The 16,421-nt window shown below is 42.3% G+C and overlaps 1 protein-coding gene and 1 long non-coding RNA gene across 2 annotated transcripts in view; one reads left to right on the forward strand and one right to left on the reverse strand.

Moving 5' to 3' along the window:
* LOC123989726 (A disintegrin and metalloproteinase with thrombospondin motifs 20-like) overlaps window positions 1-16,421 on the forward strand; it is a 152,411-nt gene that overhangs the window by 114,868 nt on the left and 21,122 nt on the right. The window contains 2 exon segments of the mRNA XM_046290742.1: window positions 11,123-11,290; window positions 15,231-15,404. Coding sequence (XP_046146698.1) covers window positions 11,123-11,290; window positions 15,231-15,404 — 342 coding nt within the window.
* Window positions 6,298-9,082, reverse strand: LOC123999383. Its single transcript, XR_006832446.1, has 3 exons — window positions 8,671-9,082; window positions 7,605-7,676; window positions 6,298-6,968 (listed from the first exon to the last, which is right to left on the reverse strand). It is a non-coding gene; the product is annotated as an uncharacterized LOC123999383 (long non-coding RNA).

The following is a 16,421-nucleotide window of genomic DNA, read 5'->3' on the forward strand; positions in this document are numbered from 1 at the left end:
ATCTGAGTTTTTTAGAATAGCATAAACAGCATAAATTAAAACCACACAAAATAGAATGTAAAACAGACTGCAGGCTTTCTTCATATTGTTATGATGTTTTTTTAATCATTTCATTTTGCAAACACTCAAGAGAAAACATACTCCAATTTTGGCACAGGCTGGCACATATATCTGTTTACAATTGTAGCAATAGGGTGATCTCCGTAATGCCTTTGGCTGTAAACCAACAGAGTATTGTGTTTTATTACAAGAATAATTGGAAATGAATCAATGTTGGCAAGTTTGTTATATTTTAAGAGGTCCCAAATAAATACATTTAAAAAATGATGTTCATGCAATACTGTTGATGAATTCATTTTTGCCTCTTTTCTGTTATATTATATCATGCTTTCAAATAGAGGCGATCATTTCAACAGGACAAGTAAAATAAGCAGAGGCAATACCAAAAATAAAAACTGAAATATAACATTTAAATAAGTCTTCAGACCCTTTACTCAGAAGCAACAAGCTTGGCACACCTGTATTTGGGGAGTTTCTCCCATTCTTCTCTGCAGATCCTCTCAAGCTCTGTCAGGTTGGATGGGGAGCGTCGCTGCACAGCTATTTTCAAGTCTCTCCGGAGATGTTCGATCAGGTTCAAGTCTGGTTCAAGCTCTGGGTGGGCCACTCAAGGACATTCAGAGACTTGTCCTGAAGCCACTCCTGCGTTTGGCTGTGTGCTTAGGGTTGTTGTTCTGTTGGAAGGTGAACCTTCGCCCCAGTCTGAGGTCCTGAGTGCTCTGGAGCAGGTTTTCATCAAGGATCTCTCTTTACTTTGCTCCATTCATCTTTCCCTCGATCCTGACTAGTCTCCCAGTCCCTGCCGCTGAAAAACATCCCCTGATTCACTGTAGGGATGGTGCCAGGTTTCCGACATAAATTACGCTTGGCCAAAGTGTTCAATCTTGGTTTCATCAGACCAGACAATCTTGTTTCTCATGGTCTGAGAGTCCTTTAGGTGACTTTTGGCAAACTACAAGCAGGCTGTCATGTGACTTTTACTAAGGAGTGGCTTCCGTCTGGCCACTCTACCATAAAGGCCTGATTGGTGGAGTGCTGCAGAGATGGTTGTCCTTCTGGAAGGTTCTCCCATCTCCACAGAGGAACTCTGGAGCTCTGTCAGAGTGACCATCGTTTTCTTGGCCACCTCCCTGACCAAGGCCCTTCTCCCCTGGTTGCTCAGTTTGGCCGGGTGTCCAGCTCTAGGAAAAGTCTTGGTGGTTCCAAGCGTATTCCATTTAAGAATGATGGAAGCCACTGTGTTCTTGGGGACCTTCAATGATGCAGAAATGTTTTGGTACTCTTCCCCAGATCTGTGCCTCAAAACAATCCTGTCTCGGAGCTCTACCGACAATTCCTTCAACTTCATGGCTTGGTTTTTGCTGTGGGACCTTATATAGACAGGTGTGTGCTTTTCCCAAATCATGTCCAATGAATTGAATTTAACACAGGTGGACTCCAATCAAGTTGTAGAAACATCTCAAAGATGATCAATGTAAACAAATGCACGTGAGCTCAATTTCGAGTCTCATAGCAAAGGGTCTGAATAGGAAAGGAAAGGAAAGGAAAGGAAAGGAAAGGAAAGAAAAGGAAAGGAAAGGAAAGGAAAGGAAAGGAAAGGAGGATACCTAGTCAGTGAATACTTATGTAAATAAGGTATTTCTGTTTCTTTAATAAATTTGCTAAAATTTCTAAAAACCTGTTTTCGCTTTGTCATTATGGGGTATTTTGTGTAGATTGATGAAGATTTTTTTAATGATTTTAGAATAAGGCTGTAATGTAACAAAATGTGCAAAACGTCAAGGGGTCTGAATACTTTCCTAATGCATTGTACTGTATGTTGGCATGTTTCATAAAGTGATTTGCTTTCTCAAGTAGCAGTTATATGGGTTGAATCTTGGACTTACCTGGTCATGGACTTACCTGGTGAGATGATTAGGGTATCTTGTGACATTCTTCAGTCAGGGTTTGTCCAGTAGAACAATCAAGCAATGTAAGTATTAACTGATTCCAAAGAGAATAACTCACCAAAGACAGAAAATAATTGAAATTTATTGCACAGATTTTGTTATTCAAACACAGTTTGGGAGCAGTAGTAGTTCCACACAAAATAGATATAGCAACAATGGTAAAGTTATGTTGATTGCTTTAAAAACAGCTGCAACCCTTTTTGGGATGAAGCAGCACTAACCAACAATAATGTGATGAAATGAACACTCCAACATTTGAGTCATTTATGCCTATTTGTTGCTTATAAACACAATTTCCTGCAGTTAGTGGGGGAGTCCCAATGAGAGCGATCTTTGTTGACGTGACCCTGAACGAAAGACATTTGTTAAAATGACAACAACATAAACATATTTGTTTGAAATGACAACAACATAAACATATTTGACTTTGGCCTGAGACAAATTCCCTAAACCGGTCACCCTGGGGTCAGATGGTAGTAACATCGTTGAGCTTGTGTTTTCTGATCCAGCCCATATGCCGGTGTAGCACTGATCAACTGGACTAGCTAGGACTTAGAGACCTGGAGATTCCCTCAGTCTCAGTTCTTCAAGCATGGTTCTTGTCATAGGTTGGAAACCAGAGCAGGATGCTAATGTTACATTTGGTCCCTGTTAGTGGTGGTTTATTCATTAAGCCAAACCAAATTATGCAATTGATGAGTTGTATTGGTCAGTATACTTGTAGGATTTGGCATGTTCGGAGGGTTAAGGCTTTGGAGGCACCAAACCAGATTCTGCTTCGAGATGTTATCTGAGGCATCAACATCTTTGGACAGAAGTATAGCTTTGACAGCAGCAACAAAGTCTGTATCGAAAGGCCAAACAGTTGGAAAACATGGAGGACAGACAAAACATATCTCAAAATAAGTCTCATTTTTTTCATTATTACATTTCCTGTCTGTTTTAAATCAAAGTCATTTGTTTTTGTCCCAGGATTTGATTAAACAACAACTGTAATATTAGTATGCTCTCCATCAACATTGATGTGTCCAAGATTTATTTCTTGCAATTTAGAGAGCAATGAAATAATGCTGCCATGCCTCAATAGAAACAAATGACAGAGAAAAGACACGGCTTGTATACAAAGATTGATTTGTTTTTATCCCAGCTTGCCCAACAAAACACACACATGTCTTAACGTTTGGCTGAGAGAGAACTATACAAGATATGTATATAGTACATATGGAAGATAAATATGAAGTGTCAGCGATGGAGGGTCTTTCATCTAAACCAGTGAACCCTCCTGCCTATATAGACATCTGCGATCAAGCACGGTTGATGTCAAACTTCAAAGTTTGATATATATTTGGCTCTATGTGGCCTAGTCCTGTACATTAAAGCCTCGTTTAGACATAGCCACTAATGCAGTCTCAGTGACGGAGGGTGATGACATAAAATGGCAGGAGTTGACTCGCGACCACAAAGAAACTGGATACAGAGCAGAGCAAGTGGAGAGAGAGTGGGGAAAAGATTGAGAGACTAGTTTAGGCAGATTTTTTGTTTCGCTGGCGCTACAGCTGGGGACGGATGCAGGGGGATAAAATAAGTAGAGATCTGGAAGCGTTTAAACTAGGCTTTCCCTGGCTCGTCCAATGATCGGGAACAGGTCCTCAACTGGCATTGCAACGCATCTGAGAGAAAGATCTCTAAAGCTTATGGGGTGAATCCTCTCTGAAATGGGACTTCAATGCATGTTCCTCTCACCTCGTCTCTACTGGAGATTATTCATGTTGGGGCCTGTTGGTGGCTGTCATGTTGATGTACCTTGGTAGTCGGACTGTACAAACATATTTGTCTACATTTTTTTTCTCCCCAAACTTGGTTCAGTGGGAAAGTGTTTGAGGTTGCCCTAGAAGAACGTGGTAACCCACTGAAAATACGATATCTCCCTAGAAAGTAGAGCTTATTATGTTTTAACCTCACATCTTACTAAGACACCCTACACCGCTGCTTTCTTGTGTGGCGTCAGTTAGCAGTGCAATAGATGTCAGTGTATTACTCTTTATATGAAGACTTCCAGGCTCTACCTTTACTGATGTGGGTCCTGTACTGCACGTTTCACATTAGCTACCTGGCTGGCAGGTCTGTTTCTACTTGTGCATCTGTCTCTCAGAGCTTTATGGCCGCTGGTTCACAGATGGTGAAGACATTCCAGCAAGTCAATGTATGAGCCTACAGTACTCATCGATGTTACATATTCAGCCCCAACGTCTCCCTCCCATCCTTTTGTGATTAAACGACACCGCCGTTTACATCACGCAATGTTTAGTCCTCTTATATCATCCTCCAGCGTCAGATTCGCCAGAGTAAATTCCAAGCACAAATTCATTTTGTCAATGAGGTCTGGAGGGCCGCACTGGATATTGGTTATATTTCCTCGCCATCAATTTTTTAAAATTGTAATCTATCCATTGATTTTTGAATTTTCTATGCTCCCTGACTGTCTTGTTTTCATTTGGGTGATTATTAGCGAGCTGGACACAGTCAAGAAGCTGTATCATTTCTACACAGTTTGGATTTGCTTTTAGTCATTTTAAAGTATAAAATGTAAAAAACAATATATATATTTAACCAGGCAAGTCAGTTAAGAACAAATTCGTATTTACAATGACGGCCTACCCCGGCCAAACCCGGACGACACTGGGCCAATTGTGCAATGCCCTAAGGGACTCCGGATCACAGATCGAACCTGGGTCTGTAGTGACGCCTCTAGCACTGCAATGCAGGGCCTTAAACCGCTGCGCCACTCAGAATAATGATATAGTCCTATTAAAAAATATAGTATATACTCAAACCACCCAGGGAACCGGCCCACGGGCTGTATGTTTGACACCCGTCTAGGATCTGAAAATATATAGTGTGGCTATGTGAGGCAGTCATTGGTGGGCAAATTTTATATCTGATGTTCTAGAAGCCAAGGAATTATAGTTGCCTTTGACTTTGTAGTCAATGCTATTACCTAACTTGTTTTCCTTCTACTGTTAAGGACACAGTTATTCTCAAGGCTTAACACCATTTTTGAAGTCCACTGAGCCCAGCTGCAGATTGTACATTGTTGCACATCTTCACAGAGTGCTATAGTGGGGGTGAAATCAAAGGTAGATAGCATATCAGGCTTGTGAAACACACCAGCAAAACACAACAATTTCACCCCCATAACGGCCCCATAAAAAGACAGAGGTGTATAAACAGAGGTTTCAGCTTGGAGGAATGTGTTAATGAGACACACACAGGCAGGTGTTGACGATCAACCACCTCTAAATTACAAACAATCTAACAACAATGTGATCGTCCCAACATACAATATTTTGGGCAACATTTTATTGTGTCTCTTTCACAGAGGAAAACTTTGCCTTTTGTCCGATATCTGTACTGTAGCTTTTTGGTTGGAACACAAGGCCAAGGTCAAGGTCGTTGGTGTCTTGCGATGCAATTCTGTTATTGGAACCCAGGATGAACAATGCCGAAAGACAAAACATTAACTGTACCCCATATATATAGCCAAGTTATTGTTACTCGTTGTGTATTTATTCCTTGTGTTATCATTTTTTTCTATCATTTTTCTCTGCGTTGATGGGAAGGGCCCGTAGGTAAGCATTTCACTGTTAGTCTACACTTGTTGTTTACGAAGCATGTGACAAATAACATTTTATTGTATTTATTTATTTTAAAAGAACACCATGTCTTTGGCTTTGTTTGTGAACTCGCCACTAGGATAAATGACACTAGAGTTTGGGTCTTGACAGCTTAACAGTGAAGTGGTGTTGAGTAAGAAGAAGATGGGATTTGGATGGAAGGAATTTGCCAGGAATAGGGACTCTTGGAAGCTCTTGGAAATCCTGGGCCAAAGGTCATTTTAGAATCTCATGCATTGTTCCGTCTTTTTAGTTCTGCTGTCCGAAATCAGGTTCACTTTCCTGGTCTGGCATAGCTTTATGAGACAACAGCATTGTACTCAATGAAGCACCAATGGAGTTTTTCTGGAGTGGGACATGGAAATGGATCTTGGTTCCAGCTGAATGTTTGGACAGGTAGAAAAACTGGTTGTTTTTGTCATTCCCGAAAGTTGACTTATGGTTGCTCAGTTCATCTTTTCTGAGTGGTGTTGACTTATGGTTGCTTAGTTCATCTTTTCTGAGTGGTGTTGACTTATGGTTGCTTAGTTCATCTTTTCTGAGTGGTGTTGACTTATGGTTGCTCAGTTCATCTTTTCTGAGTGGTGTTGACTTATGGTTGCTCAGTTGAGTGAAAAAGAGAATAGTGTTGGGGAAACTTAATATGCCCTTTTAGGATTGTTTATTTGAGTTTCTAGCCATGGCAGAGGCACAGTTTGGCACCAACTACAAAGTTGAGTTTAGTCGACTCCTTTCATTTTCCATCACAAGCAGCCTTAAGCTCTTGTAGTGAACATTTTGTCAACTTTGTTAACACAGACCAATAATTATTTAGACTTTGCAATATCCTTTTCAATCATCATAACCCTTACAATAAACTCCATGGTGACGCCAATAAGAAATGTCCCTATTTTTTACCTTCGGTATCTAAATGTACTTATGACATTGGTTTGTGCCAAATCTTTTGTGAAGAAATTCTATTTGCGAGTTAATACCAATTCATTTCAGTCAATAAAGCCTACTTACTCGTGTAGTAATTGTCTAATGATATCTCTTTTGCCAGATTTGGACCACGTTGGCCAGGGTTAGACTGGACTGTATTAGTGCTAGTATGAGGTGTTGCGTAATGTTTCTTCCTATGCATGGAGATGATCAGGCCTGTGTGGCTATTTTGGCCTTGAGGATGAACGATCTATGACTCTGACATTCCTCCGCCCCACGATGTTCTGCTCTTACCAGCTTTTCCCACGTCGACAGCATGTGTTGTTTTGACTTCTGTCTTTGAAACTTCCTTGCAAAACAGGACCTTGAACAGAAAAAGCATCCTGTGATAGCTCTCTGGCCATATGTCTTAGCCTCCCTCACTCTCTGAGCTCTGCAAACATCTTCTTACATTTTTTTCCCCTCATTGATAAAAGCGTCTGCTAAATGGCATATATTATTATTATTATTATAAAGGTGGAACAACATCAGAGGAATAAGCTGTAATGCAATCTATCAGTGTATCTTGTTCACTAATATCACTTGGTCCTTGGAAAATGATGAGTTGTTAGGAGGATCATAAACCTAGATTATCTTCAATATGACTTCGATCATCTTTTTTTGAAGCTGTTGACAATTTCTATACATAGTATTTGAGTATCGGTTTGCTAGTACAGAGTGTAATATTCTGGACAACCTTCACACAATCGTGATTTTGTTCTTGCTCCAGAAACGTCGGTACTAAAGAAATTAGACAGTGCCTTTTAAGGTTTGAAAACATCTGACAAACATTCCAAGTGAACTATCAATTGAAAGTGAGTTGTTCTATAGGGATTTCTGTGTTTTTTCTCTTCAAATTGCATATGCTGTGGCTGAACTACAGGTAATTCCATGGTCTCAAAAGTTACCAAATAACGCGGCCTCTCTTTGCTTAAACGCTTCCATGTGTCCACTAGCTTACCTGTCCTCTGTGATGGAATGGGCGGATGTCATCATACAATTGCAGCCTGCCATGCCTAGACAAAGACACGCTCTTATGAATAGCGTGGAAATAGAAAAAAGACATAACCTGTCAATATTCTTGATGCATCTCACATTTCAGTATAGTCTACCAAAGTCCATTTAAGTATCAATCTTTGCGATCATTGAAATAAAAAAAAGCCAGCTCCATGTCTATATACCTACAAGTGTAACAAGCTGTTGTATAGTATGGTCTTAATAGCACAGAGAATAAACATGGATTAGCTGGATTTGGTTTGGCAATAAATGAAGTGAACTGTTCCAGAACCCTGAAACACTAGCAAAGCAGGAATGCAGTGGAAAGAAGAAGAAAAGGCACAAGCTGCTTAGCTGTTAGCACAATGCAGTAACCGGCCAAACATGGCTTATCTTTGTCTGTGTAATGTAATACATCTCCCGTTCTGATTGAAAAACGTTGTTAAACAAAACCGTGTTACTGGGGTGGCTTTCAGGCAATGATTTCATTCCGTCTTCTAAAGTAATCCATATTATTTCTCGATGAAATTCACTGGCTGATACTAGAATTAACCCACCTGTTCATGTGAAATGAATTGCTGTTACAACTTGGGAGAGCACATCTGTCTCGAGAGAGTAATTTTTCATGCGGCTTGTATATTTTTTTATTTTTCAACAAAGTTTTAATAGTAATAATACATGTATATGCAACTTAGAAGATACTTTTATCCAGTGTGACTTACAGTCCACTAAATGGATACATTTAAGTGGCTAAGTGTTTGTAATCCCCATATACATTTTCTGTGAATGTGACCTTGAGTCTTTCCCCCCCATTTATATTATGTTAGAGATCCCCACACTGTAGTATTTACTGTAGTAACATGCATTACCAGCCTTGTAACCCTTCATTAGTCATATTTATTTACTCATTTACTAAATTCTCCAAATGAAAATCACTATCTTTTGCCCTCAGTATGTTAGTTAGCAGACCAGCAGCTATTCATGGGAAAGCCAATTGAGCAGTTGAAGCGTAGTAAGAGGAGTTCACTTACCTGATCCAGTGTTGAGTAGAGTGAGGCAGCAGCCTAGCCTGGTAGTAGAGTTTAGAGTGTAGGGGTTGGTCGGTTCCCAGGTCCTTGCCCTCCTCCTGCTCAGCTCAGCTCTCAGAGGTTGTTCTTTGACCCCACGCGCTGTGCCTGTTTTCTGCTCTACTTCTACGTTACCAGCCTTGATTAACTAATGGCTGACAGATAAGGCTGCCTTGCTGTGGAGAGGGAGGAGCACGCCGCCTAATAATGTCTTCTCCCCACTGTTAAACAGGCAGCAGATACAGTTCAGCTGAGTAGCACTGCCTGTAGAACTGCCTGTATGGCTGTGGTTTCCTTTCTTCCTCCTGCTCTTTTTTATTTTCCTCTTTTTTCTTCTTCAATGACAGCAGTAAGGAGGGGCTAACACCCCCTCTATCGCCCCTACTGTACATGTCTGCCTGTCTCCGTTCCTGTCTGAAGTGGAGGGAGCAGTGTTATCATTTTTGAGTGAGCGTGCAGCGGGTATAAGAAACTGCCATGTTTAGGATCAGTCAGTCAACGCAGGGCAGCTTTGATGTCTCCTTGTCAGCTGGGCTGAGCCCTGTGTTTAAAATGCCTTTGTAATTACAATGTGTATAATATACTGTATCTGTGTACAGTGCCAACTCAAGCACTGCCCTCACCACAGTAAGGAGGAGAAGATAGCAGGAGGTGCCTCTCTGTTTAAATGGTTCAAATGGGTACTCTAGCAGAGTGAACTCACCAAGTGTTGCACAAACGTGTCTCTCTGAGTGCTTGAATGCTTCTCCTCCATTAGTGGAAAAATAAGTCATTCTTCACATCCTATGCCCACAGCTCCTGTTGTCCAAACCTAAAAAGGGACCAGCTTTTGTTAGAATTCAATACAGTATGTCTAAAATAAATCTTCCTTAAATAATTCCATCACAGCACAGTAAGTCCAATAGAGTGTACTATCTATGGCCACCACAAGTTTACCATTTTGATGTTATGCAACATTCTGAGATCATAATTAAGGGACAATACAATATTATGTTTATTATCTGGGCTGGAAAATATGCTAAGACAAAACAAGAGTTCTCCACGTCTTGTTGTACTTTATTCCAATACCCCATTTTAGAGTGGCTTTGTGTAATGGGGCTCACTCGCTCACTGAGAGTACAGCAGAAATAGCTGGTTCTCTAACTGCTGTTTGTACTCATAAAGACGGAAGAGTCTAGAATATTTTTGTCCATTGACCGACCTTCGTCTCAGGGATAGGGCTTTCTGAAGACTCATCAGGATCTCTCTGCTTTTTATTTGTTGTGTTCTTGTTTTCTCTGTAGCTTTCCTGAAGCATTGTACAGCTTATTGAAACCATATGACTGTCTAGCCATATGTATGCATCCAGGTCTTTTAGCTTTGTGAGTTCTCTCTCTCCTGGGCTTGTGAGTTCTCTCTCTCCTGGGCTTGTGAATTCTCTCTCTCCTGGGCTTTGTGAATTCTCTCTCTCCTGGGCTTTGTGAGTGTCTGTCTCTCTCTCTCCTGGGCTTGTGTGTGTCTCTCTCTCCTGGGCTTGTGTGTGTCTCTCTCTCCTGGGCTTGTGTGTGTCTCTCTCTCCTGGGCTTGTGAGTTCTCTCTCTCCTGGGCTTGTGAGTTCTCTCTCTCCTGTGCTTGTGTGTGTCTGTCTCTCTCTCCTGGGCTTGTGTGTGTCTGTCTCTCTCTCCTGGGCTTGTGAGTTCTCTCTCTCCTGGGCTTGTGAGTTCTCTCTCTCCTGGGCTTGTGAGTTCTCTCTCTCCTGGGCTTGTGTGTGTCTGTCTCTCTCTCCTGGGCTTGTGTGTGTCTGTCTCTCTCTAGTTTGTGCCATGTACAGGTTTTACACGTTAAACAGGGGAGTGCATTCAAACCTGGGTGTTCACTGGATGCTTTACAGAGATCCATGTCATGATTAGTTTATCCAAAAGTGGTTTATAGCTTGTTCACTTGGCCATGAGATGCAATAACATATCATGTGTGTTCATCTCAACTCATACACTGAAGACACTATATTGAGCAAAGCACCGTGTTGGATACTTTTAAACATTTTATCATGTCTTTTCTAGTACATTTTCATTGATTCTTGTGGTGTTTATACTCTTTTAGACTATTTAATTTGGCTCACTACTTTCATGTGGTAGAGAGGGAACCTCCTCAGGAGTAAGCTAAGTAGTGGGCTCACCGTGACCATTGAAACCATTAACCATCAAATCATTACAAGCAGGCTCTCAATGTGCAACACAAAACAGCACATTGGATGGTTAAGTACTTTGTCTCTCTTCATTCATATAAAGTTCTAAACTGATTGACATGTCGTACTTTCGCAGAACTTGAGCAGTGGGTATAAGCATGGTTTCAAAAAGTGTTGTTGGAAAAGGCATTCACTAGAATCTCTGCACTCACTGTCTCCATTTTGTTTTATCCCCCTCTTCTGTCTCTCTAGTGTTCTGTGAGCTGTGGCCGGGGGACCAAGCAGCGGGAGATAACCTGTGTTTGCCAAAACCAAACCCAAATAGAGGAAGAGCACTGCAGTCATCTGTCACGTCCCCGGACACAGAAGGCCTGCCGAGCCCAGGGATGCCCCAGCTGGAAGGCCAACAGGTGGAGCAAGGTATGTGTGATTCACCACCCCGTCCCCACACACTCTCCAAATACCCCCAGGCCCCTTGGAGGGACCACACCACCCGCCCCTCTCTAATGCTAACAGTCACCTCTAGCAGCTGGGACGCCAACGCAAACACAGTCAAGGGCTTCCCAGTGTCCCCAGATAGTAGAACATATAAAGTACTATACACACTGAGCTCCTGTCCAATCACTGAGCAGTTGATATACTCTTGTACCAAACGTCCTTCCGATGTGAGTTAAACACCACAGGCTACATTTACATAACTGTTTATGCAATGCACCATACTTGTATACTTGTGAGAGGAAATGTTATGGGAATTCAATGAAGCTTGTGCTGTGCATTCACTCTCTCTCCTGGGCTTGACTAGTTATCATGCTAGTTCCTTTACATTTCTTGCACTCTTTTCAAAACAGCAGTGGCTAGTTGCCCAGTGCATTTTCCTGCACCAATGCAGCATGCTGGACAAAGGTTTTAACATGCAACTGACACGTCTAATAAATCACAAATGCAAGAAGGTACCTACTTTCTACAGACAGATCCCACTGGGCACAAACTTGTTGAATCAATGTTTCAATGTAATTTGTCAACTGTTTGTAACGTGGAATCTATATGAAAAATACATTGGATTTGCAAAAAGTTGTCAATGTAAACTTTTGTTTTGAGAGTCAAATTTCAACCACAGAATAATATCATCATGGTAACACAATTTCAACAGACAAACCTTGTATAAAATATGTTGAATTTGTACCTTTAAATAACGTCAGATCTTCAACGTTATATCCACTATCAGAAAAAAACAATAGACCTGGCAGCACCTCCTACTGGAGAGCTGATCTATCTACAGCGATCCATTTGGTCTCCCATCCCATTTAATGAAGTCCAGCCCAGCTTTGATATTTGTCACTGACTACTGCCAGTGCGCTATTGTGACAATGATTATTGAGAGCTCTCTTAACTAAATAGATTCACTGTAGCTATCAAAGTCATGAAAAAGGGTAGGTTTTACAGAGCAAATGAAATGTAGCCATACTCTCTCTATAAATCCTATTTCATAAATGATACTATTTAGGCCTATATAACATTGCCGAAGTCATCGTCAGCTATTGTTTCAATTCAAACCAGGGTTCAACTAAACATAGACAATACATATATACGCCTAGTGTTTCACGCTTTGGTTGATGTCAAATTTAGTCTTCAAGTTAATAATGAATATGTTGGATTTACATCTCCATTTCAACCAAAAATCTAAATGAAAGAAAATGACTAAATCAAATCAAACTTTATTTAAAGTGCAGTTAAAGTTTGATTTGATTTAGTCCTTTAGCAGTGCTAGGAGACAGGAAATCCATGAGCCCAAATGTATCACAAGGCCACCAGAGAGTAAAGGAGATGGAGGTGGAGGGAGCTTTGTCATGTTCTGACAGGTTGTCCAGAGCAGAGGAAGGAGTAGTTGTCTGTCCGTAAGTGGTGACTGTTTAACAGTCTGATGGCCTGGAGATAGAAGCTGTTTATCAGTCTCTCGGTCCCAGCCTTGATGCGCCTTTACTGTCTCCGCCTTCTAGGATGGTAGCGGGGTGAACAGGCCTTCCTGTGACACCAGGTGCTGTAGATGTCCTGACAGGCGGGCAGTGTGCCCCCGGTGCTGCGTTGGGCTGGCTGCACCACCCCCCGGGAGAGCCTTGCAGTTGTGGACATTGCAATTGTCATACCAGGCAGAAGTTTGTGCGGGTCTTAGGAGCCAAGACAAATTTCTTCAGCCTCCTGAGGTTGAAGAGGAATTGTGGCTTGTTCTTCACCACCGTGTCTGTTTGAATGGACCATTTCAGTTTGTCATTGATGTGCAAGCTAAGGAACTTGAAGCTTTTCACCCTGTCTACTGCGTTCCCATCGGAGAGTAGCAATCAGTGGTCAAGAGGGCTCGATGTGCGAGTAGCATAGGAGATGTGTTGATAGAACTTCAATAGCGTTTTCCTCAGATTTCCTTTATTAAAGGCCCCAGCTACAATAAATGCAGCCTCAGGTTATGCGGTTTTCAGTTTGCACAAAGTCCAGTGTAGTTCCTTGAGAGCCGTCCCTGTGTCTGCTTGGGTGGAAAAATACACAACCATGACAATGCCCGAAGAAAATAATTTTGGGAGGTAATGCCGTAATTCTGTCACTCTATCAGGCCCCCTGAAGATGTACAGTATTTAAGTAATGTTACTGTTGGACACAACATGGAGAGCAAAGAGAGCTCCTCGTATCCTGCATGCTCCTCACGCCCAAAGTGTGGTTGTGAAATCCCCATTGGAAGTCCATCGCGGTCTTCCTCCATTAGACCACTGCCACTTCCCAGCCTTTGTGGGCCTCACTCTCCCTCCCTGGTGTCTGGAAGCAATCATCTCCCTTCACATACCACCAGAAACCATGAAATCCACAACTAGAGCATAAAGACATGTTTTATATCTTAACATTCATGCCTGTGACAACTTTGGAAACCTCAGCACCCAGCGTTTGGGCTTTTCAGCAGCTAGCCACTCAATCCCCTCAGTCGCCTCTGAATGGGGTCTGGTGAAGGGGTACGAGAGAGGAGGGGGGTGTGCGGGTCCGTAAGCAAAGGGTAAGGACCGCCTGTGGAGCTCTTGGTGTGGAGCGGCCCATGCTCAGGAGTGGAGTGGCAGCAAGCTCACTGATTGGTCTGTGACAGCTGCATTTTCTGCCTCTCTGTGATCAACCACTGTGCAAAAGCATGTCTGTGGGTCGGCTGCACTCTCCTCTCTCCTTTAAAACCCATACAATTAGAATCACAGGTTCTACTACTAGGCTCTTCTCAAATTCTATTTCAATTCTAATTGAATTCTAACAAAAATGAATATATTTTCGTGAACAAAAACGACATGCTGTAGATGGGTAGAGAGCAGCAGTTTCTGGAGAACTCAACTCCAACATCAAATAGTGTGCTTAACTATGACAAGTGTAATCCTCGGCAATGAAAACCAAAAGTATTTTGGAAAGAGATTAGAATCAAATTTCTTAAGCCGTAACAGTTGTTAAAATCGTAATAGGAGGCTCTATTACATCCCACTTTGGGATATTAAAACAGCCTTTAAATGAGGCCTCGTTCTTTTGATGAAACCTTCATCTGAGGTCTGATTTCTCTTTATGCCTTTTGTTCTCCTTCCAAAAGGTTAAGGAGTAAAAATGTCACTTAAACGGCACACCCTAGAGATGATGATGTAGGCCTACACACAGTTCTAATACAACATGATACAGTATACTGTACATGAATTGGGAACTTACAGTTTCTAAAGATATTGTGGTTGTCTAGTGAGTAGTTATACAGCTTTCTTCTAGAACCCTGGGGGTTGGTCTCCGGACCTAGATTAATCCTAGCCCTGGACTGAAAAGCACTTTGAATGGAGGGTCTCCATTGTACATGGTTCTTAGTCCAGGATAACACTTCATCTTTGTCCGGGAAACCTTTTTCTAATGAAATCCTGGAGTTCTATTAGTGCTGGAGAGCTTCCTTAGCATGTAGGTAGGATTCTCAATGACATCAAAGAGATGGGCCAGGTGATAGACCTGTGGATAAACTGACAATACGGCTCACACAGACACAACATCCGTAGGCTCAGAGGTAAACATATGTCTCTGTCTGCATTGTTCAAGTACATTGTGTAGAGGCATCGTAGCCTGTGATGCAGACCCAGCAGACAAAAACAAGTATGTAATCTATGTTACAAAACATTGATGCTTAGTCCAGGTCAGAGAGAGCGAAAGGGGACATGATGGGAAAATGTATGTTTTTGTGTGAATTTGAGACTTGGTTGCTAGAGTAGCAAGCTGACAGACAGATAAGGATATATGTGCTGGCAATGCAATGACAACAACCTGATCGTGAACAGACTAGCTTGTGTGTCAGTCAATCTAATGTGTGTGTTTGTAGTGCTCTGCCACCTGTGGAGTAGGGGTCCAGAACAGAGATGTGTACTGCAGACTGAAGGGTACAGGGAGGGTGAGAGAGGAGCTGTGTGGTTCCCACAACCGTCTGGCCACTGCCCAGCCCTGCCAGGTTACTGAGTGTCTCCATCACACCTGGGCAGCTGGAGAGTGGCAAGATGTAAGTATAGACCACTATCTAGCTTGCTCTCTGTCTATATCCCTCTCTTTTTATCTCACTTACCCTGTATTATTCTTCTTCTCTCTGTCTCTCTCCCTCGTTCTCTCTGTCTCTCTCCCTCTCTCGCTCTCTCTCTCTCTCCTCGCTCTCTCTCTCTCTCTCTCTCTCTCTCTCTCTCTCTCTCTCTCTGTCTCTCTCTGTCTCTCTCTGTCTCTCGCTCTCTCACTCTCTCTCTGTCTCACTCTCTCTCTGTCTCTCTCTGTCTCTCACTCTCTCTGTCTCTCTCTCTGTCTCTCTCTCTCTGTCTCTGTCTCTCTCTCTGTCTCTCTTTCTCTCGCTCTCTCTGTCTCTCTCTCTCGCTCTCTCTCTCTCTCCCTCGTCTCTCTCTCTGTCTCTCTCTCTGTCTCTCGCTCTCTCACTCTCTCTCTGTCTCACTCTCTCTCTGTCTCTCTCTGTCTCTCACTCTCTCTGTCTCTCTCGCTCTCTCTCTCGCTCTCTGTCTCTCTCGTCTCTCGCTCTCTCACTCTCTCTCTGTCTCTCGCTCTCTCACTCTCTCTCTTTCTCTCTCTGTCTCTCTCTCTCTCTCTCTCTCTCTGACAAACAATCTCTACTCAACACACTTCATCACAGACACAAACAAGGACTCGTCACCTCCTCTCTGTATAATTGTCTTATTGTAGGTTATGGGTTTCTCCTGTCAAACTTCAAATTCACCCCTTTGTGCCATGGGTCCTGTTAAGGGGTTTACACTGTAGCCAACATAGACATGTTCTCTTCACTCTCCACCTTCCCACAGACACTCTCTCGAAACCCTCCAGAATACCCAGAGACACCATGTGTGAGGCACAGTGATGGAGTGGAGCTGTCCACGGGATGTGGTATTAAGTTCTTATGGGTGACTGGACAAGCGCACAAAACACCAAGTCCCAGTGGAACTTCCATTTGGAATGCATTGCTTCTCCAAAATTCCACAAGGAAAAGAGAACCACATTTTAAAAAATGTCCTAGACAGATCTT

This window comes from Oncorhynchus gorbuscha, linkage group LG02, assembly GCF_021184085.1.
Source record: "Oncorhynchus gorbuscha isolate QuinsamMale2020 ecotype Even-year linkage group LG02, OgorEven_v1.0, whole genome shotgun sequence".
Classification (NCBI taxonomy): domain Eukaryota; kingdom Metazoa; phylum Chordata; class Actinopteri; order Salmoniformes; family Salmonidae; genus Oncorhynchus; species Oncorhynchus gorbuscha.